General features: G+C 45.8%; 1 protein-coding gene across 3 annotated transcripts in view; it reads left to right on the top strand.

The window, feature by feature from the left end:
- The window catches only part of GSG1L (GSG1 like), a 56333-nt gene that overhangs the window by 26155 nt on the left and 13683 nt on the right, over positions 1-16495 (top strand). For all 3 annotated transcript variants that reach the window (XR_010434671.1, XM_064672725.1, XM_064672724.1), the window contains exons 3-5: positions 6781-6933; positions 11126-11237; positions 15786-15953. Coding sequence is in view for 2 of the 3 variants with exons in the window: in XM_064672725.1 (XP_064528795.1) it covers positions 6781-6933; positions 11126-11237; positions 15786-15953 (433 nt within the window). In the remaining variant the exon portion in view is untranslated. The remainder of the gene's footprint in view (positions 1-6780; positions 6934-11125; positions 11238-15785; positions 15954-16495) is intronic.

The following is a 16495-nucleotide window of genomic DNA, read 5'->3' as shown; positions in this document are numbered from 1 at the left end:
TTGTCATATGATGAACTGTGATGTAGAAACCCCCCCTAAGCCTCTCCTTGCTCGTCCCAGTATTTGTCAGACAGATCAAGGCTGAACTGGCAGAGGAGTGGCTGGAGATGATGTCTCAGGGTGGCTCAGACAGACTCCGACCCTCAGAGCGGCCGAGTGACACTGAGTTACGACGAACGTGGCAACTCTAAACCTTTGCAAGATCTCCTTGGCTGCCTGCAGCATTGTCCAGCAGGATTACCTGCTTGGGGACACAGTGTGACAGCTCAGATGAGACTGCTCTGGTCAGACCCTCGAGCCCCTCAGCCACCAGGGCAGTTCTGCTCTTAGAAGGGCTGGGATGAAGCAGCCGCAGATCCTCTTCCTCAGGGAGCAGAGGCTGAGGCAGTAGGTGTTTCTAAGGAGGATGAAATCCCACTGAGGCATTCTAAATATGAGCTTACCCCAATTAGGAAGCTAATTTTCTGTCTGAAAGAGCCCTCAGAAATCAATACAGATTCCAGACCATTTCTTCTCGGGGATTGCTCAGGAACACTGGGGTTTCAGCAGACAGTGCCACGTGGTGTGGCAGGTAATACATTCATTTATGGGTTTATTTATGCTGGCATTATTTCCAAGCCACTAGCCAAAACGCATGACTGACATTTTCATGCACACAGTCTCTGCACATAACACAGTTAACATGACTCAGCAATCTCCTTCAGGAATAGCAATATGATTTTCCCTGAAGAAATCCTTTAAGAGCAAACAGCTCATGTTTATGGATTAAAAATGCTTTGAACTCTCACAGAGATTCCTCTGTTGGCCACCTCTTCAGTGTTGCCTTGAGAACATGCACTAACACTGGATCTTTGACAGTCATTTTCGTGGCCTGACCAGCCTGGAGAAGCACCAGGAGAGGATTTCAATATCGTTATTTCATCTGGAGATAGGACCTCACAATCTGGCATCAAAAAATGTTGGCACAGTGAGCTGGCACCAAAAATCAACTTTTCTGATTTGCTGACAAGTTATGCATCCAACTCCATGGCTGCATGTGACTGTAGGAGGTAGGAGGTATAGATGTGATTTAGACTCTCCAGAACTGCCTTGTTGGCTGTATTCATCTCAAAAGCTCAACAGTAGTTGAAATTATGGAACATTGGGGTTCCAGAAACAGCAGCAAATGCTTCTTTATCATCCTACACATAATCCCATTCAGATGTTATCCAAGTTCTTAGTGTTTCAGTCCAAATTGCTAATGAGTCTGAGAATGGTTTTAATAATGCAACACAAGACAACTAAGAATCATCTTTGCATGTTGTGGGGTGAGAGCACAGAAGAACATGTCAGGCTTGGCATTCCTCAGTTTAATCAGGGCTCTCTCACAGAAAAGCTGGAGTCAGCAGCCCTTGCTTTTTTGTGGCAGGAAGGGGCAGTGGATTTGAACAAGGAATGAACTTCAGGTATCAAGCAGTCAAAATCAGCTAAAAACTCCTGGAAGTCATCAACCACGCTGTTCTTTGGGCTCCTTCATCAGGAATTCACCGAAAGGTGGTACAACGCCTTGAGTTCTTCCAAGTAGAATTCCTATGATTTTGTTTTCAGAACTCCTGTTTCAAAGGAAAGTCAGCGTTGGAGATCCCTGACTCAGAGTGCTCCTTGGTGGGAGATGACAGCATGTTCATTTAGAGTGCATTCCCCGGTGATCAGGGCTGACTTGAAATGATTTCAGGTTTTGTGAACAACTTTGTGAGACTCATTGCAGGCTGAGGTGAAGCTTCCTTACCTCACTGTCAGAAAAATACCCCATTTGTTTTGTTCATTCAGGACCGTCTGACACATCCTTTTGTTAACACATTGTCTCAATGTGATCACCAGCTTTTGCAGGGTGTACTCAGAACCTATAAATATTTCAGAATGTTGTTGCTGCCCTTCACTGCCTGACAGGAAGGCAAAGGGCTGATCTCAGATGGTTCATGATGGACTTGAGTGTCTAAAACCTGTGGGTAACAGTTCTCCCTTCAGTCATAATGAGAGTATGTTCACTTTGCTTGGGATGCTGGAAAACTGATTTCCTTAAGATTTAAAAGTGCTGCTGCAGTGGCTAAGTCCATAAGGAGGTGGCACCGAGGGTTCTCACCATGAACTGCACAAAGACAGTCTCTTAGCACATTGATGAGTAACAGACAAAAGCTCAGAGGCACAAAGAAGCTCAGTAATGTCCCAGTTGGCTCACCAGTCTTCTTGTGAAATCAGGATCTCTGGATAATGGCAGAAGCACAGATGAAAAACATGCTTTCACCAGGGCTGTGTTTTCATTTTGGGCAAAGCTGGTGATCATATAGAGTACAACCTGCCTTGAGATACATGATATGAAGGTGATATGATTCCTTCCGATTTAGGAGACCTATGATACAAGTTGACTTATGTGAAATCTTTCAGTGAGTCACAGCTTTGCCATCTCAAGTTCCAGATGAGCAGCTCAGCCCAGGTCCTGTACTTTGAGTTCTTTTGCTTCACAAGGAGCCTGTCCTGAAGATGGTGACCCCTTTACCTCCAGGAACAGCTTCACAGTCTGTGGTGCTCTGCTTCAGAGCAATCCCACCTGTGACACCCAGCATAATGTCTGTGGGGCAGGAGCAAAGATCCAAAGTGTCCCCCAGCACACAAGAGTAACTCTGTGTGCTCCTTGCACACGCTCATCCTTGTGAGAATGTGTGTGCAGGAGTGCAAGTGAAACCAGTTTTGATTTAGTTCTGTTTGAGAGTCAAAGACTCTCCTTTCCTAGGAGGTCTCACGTGGTGGCCACAACGTCACTGCACTATGTCACGGAGTGAGAGGGGGTGACACACACTGGCAAGTGCTGCGCACGGCGAGGAGGAGGCAGGGCAGGGCCTGAAATCCCTCTGCATCAACAAGGAATGTCCTTGGGACAGGAGGGACATCCCAGCTGAGCTCTGTACCCAAACCCACAGCACCTTTTCTGCACATGCAGCAGTCGGTTTGATGAACAGGCAAGGGAAATCCATAAACAGAATGAAGACCAAAAAAATGAGAGAAATCTGGTGATTTGTAAGAATACATACAAGATACAGGCCATCCAGGTAGAGCTCTCCAAGTGAATCAACTGCTGACTCTTGTGAAGGAAAGATTTTTCATAAAAGCTGAGTTAGGCCAGACAGATCCCTGGGGCAGAGGACACAGGCTGGAGGGAAGTAAGACAGGGAGAAAAGGTGACAGCAGAGAAGATTGGAAGAGAGAAAAATCCTCTGGAGAGCTCTTCCCTGTCACCTGGAATGACTGAGGTCTCCTCAAGAGAAGGAGCTCTCTACTTTGCAGGAAGGAGACTGTAAGATATTGTAAGTGGAAGTTATGCCAAGTGACTGCCTCATGAATCTCATGTAGAGAGAGTAGCAGTGGGAGATCACCATCAGCACACAACAGAAAGACACTGCCTCCTGAATTAATAACCTGAAGCAACTGTTCTGCTTCAGGCAGCCACAGGAAGATGCAAAATTCAGATACAGCTTGCATTTTCTGGGTGTTATTATTTCAGATGAAATTCAAAATCAAAGCAGGCAGAACAGGACATACTCAGAACTATGCAAACACTGCATGTGGGACTTGCCTTTTCCCCACATTAGGTGCATTTAAAGGAGGCTCAGAGCAGGTATTCAGTGTACACCCTGAAATAAGACATGAGAATTAGACATAGAGTTCCTTTGCAGACAGGAACAGGAAGAAAGAAAAAAGAATAGACTATGCCTTCCACAGCAAACACAGTCTTTGTGTCTCACTGGAAAAAGGTTTTACAGGAGAGCAAACTCACATCTCCTTGAGCTTTTCATCATCTCCTTGCAAGGTTGCCCTGCTGGCAGAACCACTCGTATCCCAGCCATGTGGAAAGGGGAGCCAAAGCACTCCCTGTGACACCAGCCACACAGTCAGGTGTTCCTCCTGTTCCTTCCTCCTGTTCCTTTCTCCTTCCCCAGGCTGACAAAGGACACCAGCCAGGCCCACCCCCAGCTCACCTCCCAGAGCCCTCTTGTGCCCTGAATGTGCACAAGGCTGCCTTTAGCCATGTGCCCTCACTTGCCTTTGGGACACATTAACCCTGATCCTCCCACACAGGCATGTGTGCATCTCTCCAGCCTCCTGTTCTGCCTCAAGCACACGACACTCGTGCCTGCAGCATCCAGCTTCAAGCACTGCCTCATAGGTGTGCAATAGGTAAAACATGTACAAAAGCTGGGTACATCAACTGCACCCCCAAGCCATCAATCAACCCCCCCTAGATCCCTTCTGCAGGGGTGCAATCCAGCCTCCTGTCCCCAGTACATCCAGGATTGCACTGTCCCAGGAGCAGAATCCAGTATTTGTCCTCGCTAGATCCCATATGGTTGGTGATGCACTCACATCTACCAAGATCTCTTCCAGTCCTTTCCACTCTCAGGGCACTCAATGTCTCCTCCTGATTTCGTGTCCCTTAAGCATTCACTCAACTCCTGAGTTGGCCCTAAAACTGAGCACCACTAAGTGACAACCACCAGCCTGATGCTACCCATTGACTACAACTCTTTGAGCCCAACCCTGCAGCCAGTTATTCCCCAAGGAAATAGAGGCAAAGCCACCCCATAGTTTTGAGCTGCAGACCCTATTACAGCACTGTCCCAGTGTGCAGATACCACCAGTGGGTATCCTCCAGAGTTGAAACAAGGCAACAAACACCTGGGCAGGTATGTTGTGTATTAATCTTTCAAGTTGGGGCTGAATGAATCAGAATTCATTAATTAGGGCTGTCAGCTGCCTTGGTTTATGGGTCAGGTTTTCATAATTTAATTCTTTGAAACTCAAATCATTTCATCATTCTCTCATCATAGAAACTGCTGGTTGTGAGAAAATGAGGCAAAATCCCTTCTAAATCCTGCTGTATCACAGAACAACACCGTTGCTCTCTCTCCCTTGTATTTCTTTTTGGAAGAGTGTGCCAGTTGCCTGATACCACATTGACTAATAGGACTGAGATAAGCAGCTGTTTGCTGTTGATAGATGCAATATTGCACATACAGCCTCTGTGAGCAATTAAAAGGTTTATTTATTGCTATCTCTGTAGTGTGGTTTAAGAACTCAAAAGGTCAGATACGGTGGCAACAACAACTAGCTCATATTAATTAGATGTAATTATAAAGACAAGTTTCCAGTAAAAAAATATGAGCTGGGATCAGCCTGGTCACCAAGAGAACACTCAAATATTTGATAAAAGTGAGACTGCATATCTGGTTTGATAAGCTCAACTGTAGGCATTATCACACATGTGCTCTTACAGTGAGGAGAGAAGGTATTAATATAAGTGAAGCCTGTAGCAGTCTCTATGGTTACAGCTAACATTTTCTAATATAAGCCATTGTCTTCAGATGCTTAACTTTCCATGTTTCAACTGCTTAGGCTGAAATTTTCCATCACTGCTCATTGTTTCCAGGTGAATTCTCTAGCAATCAGGTTAGCAAATGTACTGGAGAATTCTAGCGGATTCTCATGCTGAAACAGCAATTGGAAATCGGGCAGGGACTCAATATTATCATCTGTTCCCATCCTCTCCAATTTACCCCGTGGCTTGCTGACTTTAAAAGACTCAGCAGATCCTGCTGGAGGTTTTGTGCTGAAATTTCCAAATGTGGCATCTGCTGTAGGTGGATCAGTCCCTGCTGGTCACTGGCACACGCTGCCAGACCCACTGCCCCGTGCACACAACCCCAGAGCCCCACGGAGCTCACACGGGGCACCCCAGCTCTGCCCTTCCTCTGAGGGTTGTCCCCAGGGGCTGAGGGAACAGAAGCCAGCCTGAATTTTGTATCTGCAGCTCTTCAGCTGAGCAGGTGATAAATAACTGTGCCCCCCCTGCTGTAATTGTGGCAGTTCCCAGGTTAGTCCCAGCAGCACGGCCCCGTGCAGGGGATCCAAACACCCCGGGGCAGAGCAGTCATTCTGCAGGACACCAGTTCTGTGGAAGAGTTTCTGGTAACAGCCCACCAAAACTACACTGGGAGAGGCAATTTAAAACTTGGACTGAAGACATTTCTTAGAACAGCCCTGTGAAAAGGAGGCATCCAAGCCTGTCCAGCTCCCACCGGTGCTGTGAGGTGCTCTGTGCCACAGCTCTGTGCCATCACCTCCGTGAGTGCCAGGCTGTGCTCATCCAAACCATGGCATGGGGAGGGAAAGTGAATTCTGTATGTTATGCTTTGGGGCAGAGGAGCCAAGAGGTTCCTGGATACACTCAAAGAGGTTCTTTATTCAAACTGGGATCTTAAACAACACCTTGTTCTTTCTGCAGTGTCCTTACCCCCCTGCCACTTTTCACGTCTTTTTCCACCACTTTTTCTATTTGTCACAGTTTGGGTGGTTGGTTGCTGAGTTTAAATTTTGTGAATCACAGAACCATCAAGTCCAACCTTTGGCCAAATACACTCATGCCCACTGAACCACACTGCAAGTTGCCACATCTACTCGTTTTTTGAACGCTTCCAGAGATGGTGACTCCACCACTTCCCTGGGCAGGCTGTTCCAATGTTTAATCACTCTTTCAGTGAAGAAATTTTTCCTAATATACAGTTAGTGTGATAAACAGTAAAAACCCCAAAAAATTACAATTGGTGACCTTAACCAACTGTAAACAATTTTCAAAAAAGAAATATGCAGATAGCCCTAGATATTCCTCATCTCCTAATTAACTTTCACAAACTTGGCCCTGTTGAAAGCATTTCCCAGCTAACTGGTTGCTGTTCTTGTGCATTGCAGGTGTCCTGTGGTTATCAGTAGTTTCTGAGGTGTTGTACATCATGCTGTTGGTCGTCGGGTTCAGCCTTATGTGCCTCGAGCTCTTTCATTCAAGCAGTGTGATAGATGGGCTCAAGTTAAATGCCTTTGCTGCTGTCTTCACTGTGCTTTCAGGTATGAACCTTCTCTTCCCCTTTTACCTGAGGAGTCACCACAAAGCAAAATCCTATAACTTTGAAGGGATAAAAACCCGAGGCTCCAAGACTTTCTTATCCCCGCTTAGCATCACATTTTTCACTGTAATTTTTTGTTCCTTTTGGCACGAGGGGCTGCGTGATAAATTTGCTTCTTGCCAGGGAGAAGCGAAAATCCTTACTCCTGAATTCACAGCAGCAATGCAGTAATTATCCCTCCCCAGCCTGCACAGCCATTACCAACAGCTACAGCCTGAGCTCCATTTGCAGCATCATCACACTCATTTTCCAATAGGAAATTAAAAACACGTAGCGTTGAAAATTCTTTTCCCCTGTGCTAATCCTGGGAGTAGGTGAAAGCTGGATTCTTCAAACAAAAGAAAGAAGCCCGTCTTGTTCATTAGCAAAATTGAGAATGAAAAGGGTTCTAATAATCACACTGAGGAGCAACCCCAGGAGTAATCTGGGGACATGAACATCTCTCAGAACAACTGTTCCAGGGTATTTTCATGCTCAGCCTGTACTTGTAGCCCTTCAGCACATGAACTTGAGGAATTCACTTCTCTAAAAGAAGTTATGAAATCTAACCATGTAGTTAAGTGCTCCTTCACTTCTGTGAAGATTTGCTGTCTAAAAACCCTCCAGGATTTATAGAAGCAGCCACAGCTGGCTGGTGTAGAGTGCTCCTGCATGGACCTCTCGAGCAGAAAGAACTTCTGCAATAAAAGTGCATTTTATTCTGCTGCATTTCAAGCTGAAAGACATTACAACAGGCTGTGTACATTCTGGGAAGGAGCTTGTATCTTCAGGGGTGGCTGCAAATTTTGAAATAATAACATGAAAAAAAGATCAGAAGTAGAGTTGAGATGACAAGAGAAATCTGGTAAGAACTGCCAAAGCATCTTTTTCTGCTTTGGATGTAATTTGGATTTTTTTTTAAAAAAAAGTCAGTTCAATTTTCAGAGTCAAACTCTGTGGAGTTCTTCAGCATTCAAGCAATTACTTCCATGCTGTTTCTCTCTTTCTTCACCATTAACTGCAGTTTTAAAGTTTTGTAAGAATGATGAAGTTTTCTTTCCTACACATCTTTCTATTTTTATTTTGGCCTTCCCTCTTTTTAAGCACATTGCCAAGATGGTCCAAATATAAACTTCAAAATTTTACAGGGAAAAATGATAGAAGAATAGAAAAGAAGCAAAAAGCCCCCAAACCCCAACACACTGCTAGCTGTTATTTTTCCATGACAGGGATACCTGAGGAAAGAAGAAAGCTATATTTATTTAAGCCTAGCATATTTATAATGACATAGCTTAATAGAAATTAGGTAATGAAGAGGACTTTGCACTGGAGCATAACACCTCTCATTAAATTCATGCTAGAGTTCCCTCGTAAAAGTGCAATGAGACCTTCATATTTTCATAGCTCAATATCTAAAGGTTAGAAAAAACTTCCTAGTAGTGTGGTCATTTCTTGCTGTTCCTTAACCTCTTAGGAGCCATTAAAAAGGACCCCACAAGATCACAGTTTTGGTATCACTCTTAACCTTTCACAAATTAAAAAATTTGCACGTCTCTCGTGTAATATTTGTGATAAAGCATTTTAATTAATGTGATATATTCCATAAATGGTATTTCTAGTACAGGTATTTGAAAATGCTTTAAAATATATTGTCTTTTCCCAATTTCCTTAATGTCCAACTTTCCAAAGTTCCTTAGTCTCTCCCATTACTGACACCTAGAAACAGCTCTGGTCCTGCAAGGCTTGTGATCTCAAGCCAGCTATAAATGATCAATGTTTCTGCACTCCTACCCACTCCAGTCCACCACATTTCCAGGATTTTCCATCTGCAATCTGTAATGCCCTGGACCCCAGGTAGGTGGAAATTACAGCCACTGTGTCCTCTTTGCCCAGCCTTAAGCAGCCAGCTGGAGGAAAAGATGATCCTGTAAATACAGCGTTTGTTGATTGATGTCACAGGCAGCTCATTGTAGCCAAAATGTGACCTTTAAATGTAAAACAAAAAGGACCATAGGGTATCCCTGTGGAGAAAAAGGACTACAGGATATTCCCTTGGAGAACTTGGCAAGGCACATCTAACATAGACCAAACAAAACCAAATGCACACGAGACAGCATAAAAAAAGACTTGTCTTGTTTTGCTGTAGCTTGTACGTAGAAGCTACACCAGGTACAGATCAAGCCCTGACCCTTCCCAGACAAAGCAAGGAACACCACAATTCCACTGTGGTTCCTGTGTTCCAGCACAGGACTTGCTGATGACCTCCCACTCACCTGTATCAGTGGACTGTCATCCCCCCCTCCCACACAGGGACAGCTCTGAGCGTTGCTGAAACCCCATCAAGGCTTTGCATGACAGGAGGGAGCAGCTCAACCTTGCTGAGCCTCGTCCTTGCCATCTCCAACCTCCCCCTGGCTCTGAGTGACTGTGACAGGTCTCAGGGCAGGCTGTAATGTTTTATTAAGGCCGAAAAATCACTGACAGTACGTACAGAAACAGCAAAGCCCAAACTTAAGATTGAGGTGTAACTGCCAGCTGAAGAAAAATCCATTGATTCAAAAAGTATAGCAAGGTCCCAGTGCATTTTGGAAATTAAATATAGCCAGACACGAGCAAGGTGTGCACCACTTTGCTGTGCTCCCACTGGGCCACCCACCCTGCCCAAACATCATTTCTCCTGAAGTGAATTGCTCTTTCCACCTCCTGTCTTTGCAATGTCACTCCAACACGAGGCAGCTGAGCAAATCACCATGGCTCCTTGTAACAGAATGTCTTCTTGCAGCCTCTGCAGTTGTTTGTATCAAATATGGCATTTGTCTTGCTCAAGGACCTGCTTAACATGCCCACAACACAAACATGACATTCCCACACTTCCCTCCTCCAGAGCTGCCCTGAATCATCCACGTCCGGAGAGACTAATGAAGTGCTTTAGACTCTCGACATGAGCAGGAAAGAAAAGCCAAAATTTGGGGATGGAGGGATGGGAAATCAGGATCTTCCACGTGTAGGAAGGGCAACCATGGGAAAAAATAGGTGGTCAGAGATAAAAATGAATGCTGACTTTGGTTAAGGTGCAAAGTGTAACAGGGGGACCTCACTGTACCCACTGTGGCAGAACATCGGTATTTCTTAGTGCCTTGAATTGTCACTGCAGCACAAGAGGCTTTTTGACATCTGTAGGTCCAAGGACTATTTGGGATGTGATGACCCTGCCCCCTTTCTTTAGCTAAGTGCCTGAACCCACACTTTGCTGAGCTCAGTGGGGAGCATCGCTCTGCACTGCCCGGGTACCAAGGCAGGAACATCCCAAATTGTTGTAGCCAGAAAACCCTCCAAGCATCAGAGCTGCTCTTGGCCAGCACTGCTTGAAAAGTGGGGTTTGATTTTCCTCAGAGAGATGTCTAAACATAAAGCTCAGGCAGTTTTTTCTGCTTAAGCTGCAGAACCAGCTCAGTGGCAGAGCTAACTCAGGCCACTCTGTGATTTAACTGCAGGCCTGTTCTTTAACATCACAGAGACTGCAGTGTCTAACACATTGTCTAATCTTCACCCAGTTGCAGTTCTCTCAGCAAACTATAACAGTGTCACAAAAGCATCACCAACACTGTACCACCAAAAGTAGCCCCGTGGTGTCCTCTCCCCACACATCATCAGGAGTGCTGAGCTCCCCTAACTTCCTTGTGTAACTTCCAAGTGTTTTATAAGTGCTCAAATTCATGAATCTTAGCAACTGTTGAGACAAAATATGGTTGGTTGGCATTAACACATTCAGTCTGCATTGCCTACAGAAGCCTCTCTCCTCATTCCCTCACCTGAGGCCTGTCTGTGATGGGCTAAGTGAGATAACTGGTGGGTGGCACACCCCTGTCGTGCAGCAGCGGGGTTGGTGGTGCTCCTAATAGTGCAACATTTTCTTCAACGATTTTCTTTCTCTAACTCCTCTTTTGATTGAGAATTCAGTATGATGTAAAATAACGAGCTCTCAGTCACATCTTTCCTCTGCCCATGCAGCTCCCTCCTCCACAGTAGAACAGGAGGCATAAAAGCACAACAAAGACTTTTTCGGAGCTCTCAAAGCACCTCCAGCAGTAACTGTGTCAAGAATTGTAACAAACATTAGCACAAAAATTCCTGTTATGATCCCTGCTTCCCAGGTCTCTTGGGGATGGTGGCACACATGATGTATACTCAAGTTTTCCAAGTGACAGTCAGCCTTGGGCCAGAGGACTGGCGACCACATTCATGGGACTATGGATGGTCCTTCTGGTAAGTGTCACCTGCTTTTTTCCAGTTGTTCCATGAACCTGTTGGGACATTGTGCATATCACCTCCAACTGCCAGGAACGTGCATGTGAATTCCCAGCTCCCAAAGTGCCAGGGGAAGCACAAACCCCCAGGGCCCTGCAGTTCTCGAGGTGTGGAGGACAGATATGGGCGGCTGTGCAGCAGCAGCTGTGCCTATCAGCAGGTACAGAGCATTTGTAAATAAACAGCACCCACAATTACCAACACAGATTGAGCACTCTCATTAAAGTTCAATTTAGGTACATAATTGCCATGGCATTTCAGAGACTTTTAGCTGGTTTTTTTTTTTTTGGTTTTTAATTAATGTGTCAGTTGAACCTTAGGGTGCAGCTTTTAACTCAGCTGCAGAGGAAGGTGCAGCGCTGCTGGCACGGTGATACTTCCCTGCAGATCATGGGGAGATGGCTTGGGAAAATGGACATGGCTTTTTTTTTTCCTCTCCCATCTATCTCTTAAAAATCACATAAAAATAATTTGGCCAAGACACATCGACTGTGTTATATTGCTTGCAAGTTTATAAGAAGCTTAACAAGAAGAGGAGGCTGTGGAGAATAAAAATACCTGCAAACAACATCACCATTCCTCTAGAGGCATCAGCCTCTTTGGATGGATAGGGAAAATACTTTCTTTTTGTCATTTCTAAATATAGCACATTATTTTCTTTCTGTCTCAAAGCAGAGACAACAACCTTTGCTAACACCAATAAATAAATACAAATACTTATGCACAGCACTGCAGGGGATTATTAGTCTTTCCTTCTCCCCTCTTTATTCTGTGTTTCATGGGAGGAGTTACCAACATTTTAGCAACATGTTACAAAATATAAATCACATTATATTTAAAATACAGTTTATTTTGTGTCTCAATAATGAATATTTATTGCGTGTGATGATAAACTTATAAATACACTGCATTCATATATTTATAATATTTATATTAATATTTATTAAAACTGTCATAATAATTGTATAATTTTCAATATATTTAAATAATAAGGCATATTTGTCTTCAGTAATCTATTTAACAATTTACTGCAATACTCAAAATTCAGAATGCTGTTAAATGTCTGGAATGATAAGCACTCATTAGATTATTCTCCTTCATCTTGTGCTAGCCAAGAACCCCCATGTCTCAGAGCTGGTGGGTCCCACAGGGCATTCTGAGCTCTCCCTGGACCCACTCATCCCACCCACGCTCCAAGGCAGCTGCTGGGAGCCCAGTGTCCCACGGGGATGGAGCTGGAAGCTCTGGCTGCTGTCCAGACCCCAACCCTGTCCCAGAGCAGCTGCTGCAGCCTCTCCCTCACTGTCCCCAGGCAGCCACAGATTTTAGGGCCAGGACTGCCCCTGGGTCAGGTCTCACTGTGGAGGACTCTGGAGATGCCCACAGGCAGGCAAATGTGTGAGAGCAACCTCCTCTCTCCCCATATTCCTGAGGTGGGACCTCAGCTTCCCTCCACACAGTGACTGGGGGGTCACAGCTGAGCTCCACTCCTGCTGTTGCAGTCACAAAGCATCTCCTCAGGTTTGGTGGTCTCCTTCCCTCCCCTGATACCTTCCAAGGCAAGACATTTATCTGTGCAGGATGTAGGGCAAACACAGCTCAACCACAGCTTCCCTGGGAGCATTTTCAGCCTGCAGAGGTGCTCAGCAGCCTGAGGGAGACCATGGGGTCTCTCACACCATGCCAGTGATGGATAGCAGACCTGGAAAGGGGAGGTTGGGAAGTCAAATGCAGTAAAAAGAAGGTTTCTCCCTTCCAGCTAACACTAATCCACCACTGCTGTACAGACCAGAGAGCTACAACCTCCCCTGGCTTCACCCAGACTTAAACACCTTCTTTAAGAAGGGTTAATAAGAAATGCCCACCCAGCCTGGTGGAATTTGAAAACAGGTAGGAACTAATTTCTGCTCCATCTGGCTTCTGGTGATGTCCTGAGACAGGAGTTTTCAGTACCCCTGGACCAGTAATGCAACCACCAGCATTATTTCCAGCCTGCTGTAAATGTCCCACTGCAGCACCTGGTTACAGGACCTGTCAGAGCCCAGAGGACTGGAACAGCACTGACAAGTGGGGCCAGGGAACACTGTCCCCATGGCCAAGAGCCAAAGGATCTTGAGGATCCAAACTGCCATCCCTTTCCCAAGTGCCAGTGGGGAAACTAACTTTTCCATGACTCTCTTTCCCCTCTATTGAAAGGGAATGATAAAAATGCTTCTCCTTAAAATGAGGAAGAACTGCTTGTGATCTACGCAGATGTCCCAAAATTGAAAATGCACTGCTTGCTTCCTGTTATCCTGCCCCATTCCCAAGCCACTGGCAAAGCCTGGAGGTTGGTCTGTGCTCTGGCACAAGCCAGGAGTGGGCCAGGGGATTCTTCTGGCAGGGGGTTTCTCTGAGGATCAGTGGATGTTCAAGTTCAGCCCCTCTAAGGAAAATAAATATAAAAAACTCGAGCTGTTTGAGCCACAGAGGAACTTGAGAGCCCAGCCCTGAGCTCAGCTGCCAGAGGCACCCCACCACATCTGGGACACAGCTGGCAGGGAGGGGCACTGCTGTCAAAGAGGTCTTCACCTAAGGCAGGGTGTAACTTTACAGGTAGGGAAACCACTCTTTTCACTTCAAAATAAATAAAATTTAACCGAGGTCCATAAAAACTAAAACAGATCCATCATAATTGCCTAATTGTCATGATTTACCAACCGCCAGACATTAAGAGTCTTCACTCTGTATTTCCTTCTCTGAACCTTTCAGCATTTCTGAGTGCATGATTAGAAATCATCAGAAACTTCAAAAAGAAAAATTTTCCACCAAATGTCATTCCCCAGGCACAGTAAAGCATGTAGTTTTTGCTGGCTTCTTCCTGGATACTGCTTAGGAGCCCAGCTGGAAATGTTTGCAGCTGTTGGAGCTTTTCCACACACTCCATGTAGGAGGAGGACATATGCCAGGCTGGGAAGACACTGTGCCTGAGCAATCACACCTAGCACGAGTTTCCTTTCCACTTCTTCACCCAAGCATGGGAAACCTGAGGGAACTTTGTCACCCCAGGGGTCACTACATTTCCTTCTCATTTGGCTGCATCTGGCAAATGGGTCCAAAAATGACGAGGAAAGAGCTGCCTCCACACGTCTCATTGCCTTGGGAGTCCCTGAAGGACTTGGTAGGAGCTGAATTTTGAAATCATTGAAATGAGCCATTTCTGTTTACTTCTGCTATTTCTCCCCTAGATTTTTTTTTTTTCAGTTCATGAATATGTGTTGTTTTTCAAGTTTTGTCTAATTTGAAATGAGAAGCTGCTTCCTTGTCTGCAGGTCCTTTGCAGAATGGGAAAACAGCTCCTGCTGAGAGCTGTGTTGACAATACATGTTTATAAGATAATGCTGCTGGGGCTGTATTCTTTCTGCTCTGCATAATTCAGACCCATTTATTATAGAAAAGGTGAAAAAAGCAGCAGGTAAAGTGTGTCACTGTCACAGATGATGAAGTCAACCCGAGTTAGTTAGGAAGCCACTGTGAACTCTGTGTAGCCAGAGCTGATGGGCTGAATGTGAGAGTCAAGGGGAGCCAGAAGACAGAGAAACCCTGCAGACAAAAGGAGGAACTCAGTGTCTTTTTTATAGCCCCATTTCATGCTCAAAAAGCATCTTAACTCCTTGAGGCCATGAGTCCCCCCCAGCCCCATCTGAACTTGAGGTCAGTGAGGTGCAGGGAGGGCAGAAGAACCCGAGGGGAAACCCTGTCCTCAGGCAGGGAACAGAGCAGCTCCCAGATGACTCTCCTTGCCAGAAGACCCAGGACAACACTTGCTTAACTTGGCCTCGTCATTTTTTTCTTCCATTTTCCTTCTCCCTCTGTCTCCTCGTCCTCCTAGTTGGTACTTGCAGGTGTCCTGCCCCTGACTGCACTGTCTGCACACTGGGAGTGTCAGTCAGGAAAGCCTCAGGCTGGGTCTCTCCACAGAATGCAGATATCAGAGACCAGATATAAGCCAGAAATGCTATAAATGTCCAGGATAGAAGGCATTGCAGCAGTCTGGTGAAGGCACAAAAACCAGATTAGGAACCATCCCTGCAGCAGCACTGTGCAGTCGGTGTCCCGTGGATGCTTGAGAACTTCCACTGGTCCAAAAGACATGGTCTCTGGGGCATTACTCCCTCCAGGAGTATAAGGATTTTAGCACCTGTCTGCAAGGCTTTGAGACATTTCAGAGGCAAATCAGGAGGTGTTTTTTGGCTCTTCTGTCACAGAGCACCCAGTGTTCACACTAACACTGTGCCATATGGTTCTCCATGGGATGGAGGTTGTGCCCAGCCCCTCTCCCAACCTCCTGCCTGCACCTTGAGCACGAGCCACAGGTCATTTGAGGTAAGATGAGAAGAATGGGTTTGTCACCTCTGACTTCCCTGCCTGCTCTCATGCTGTGCATGTCTGTGTCTCTCGGCATCAGAAGTATCACATGAGCTGCTGTGCTAACCCAGCTCTGTCTGCTGGTTTGTCTCTCCACAGCCTGGCCTGGGGCTCTTTCACCTGCTGCATGGCAGCCTCTGTCACCACCCTGAACTCCTACACTAAGACTGTCATCGAGTTCAGACACAAGCGCAAAATCTTCGAGCAGGGCTTTCGAGAAGAGCAGAACTTCCTAGACCAGGAAGCCATCAAGTACTTCAGAGAAAGGTCAGTGCAGTCAGTCACTCCATCAGGGGAGGTTTTCATGGGCTCTGCTAGTCCCAGCAAATCCAGGCTGTCACCCACTGCAGCACCTGTGGGTGAAGTCTCTGAGATACCTTGAGAGGGTGTGTGTTAAACCCAAAAGGTTTTCCTTGATTTGTTTTTTCTTAAGTTTTGTGATGTCCCAGTGCCTGCCCTGTCTTATATACTCGTTAAACTCAAGACTGACAAGTCCTTACTATATACATCCAATTCATAGGGATTCACAAGAAGCTGTGCTGCCAAAGTAAGCTGATTTTCTCTCTCTGGAAAGGTAAAATTGCGGGGATGCAACAAATGTGACAGTCATCATTTCTCAGCACATGAAATAGGCACTTCCCTATAATCCCAACAGCTTCTGAGGCACTTTCCAGCCACCAATAGGCCACTTTGGAGCTGCCATTTTCCACAGTCACATGCCTAAAACCCATCCTTGTCTCCTCCACACAACCCATCCTCTGGAGCTGCACCACACAAGTACAGAGTGTACATGACAAGGCACTGCAGAA

This window comes from Pseudopipra pipra, chromosome 16 (assembly GCF_036250125.1).
Source record: "Pseudopipra pipra isolate bDixPip1 chromosome 16, bDixPip1.hap1, whole genome shotgun sequence".
NCBI classification, from domain to species: Eukaryota; Metazoa; Chordata; class Aves; order Passeriformes; family Pipridae; genus Pseudopipra; species Pseudopipra pipra.
The sequence above is the reverse complement of the archived record's forward strand: the minus strand, read 5'-3'. Positions and strand labels throughout refer to the sequence as shown.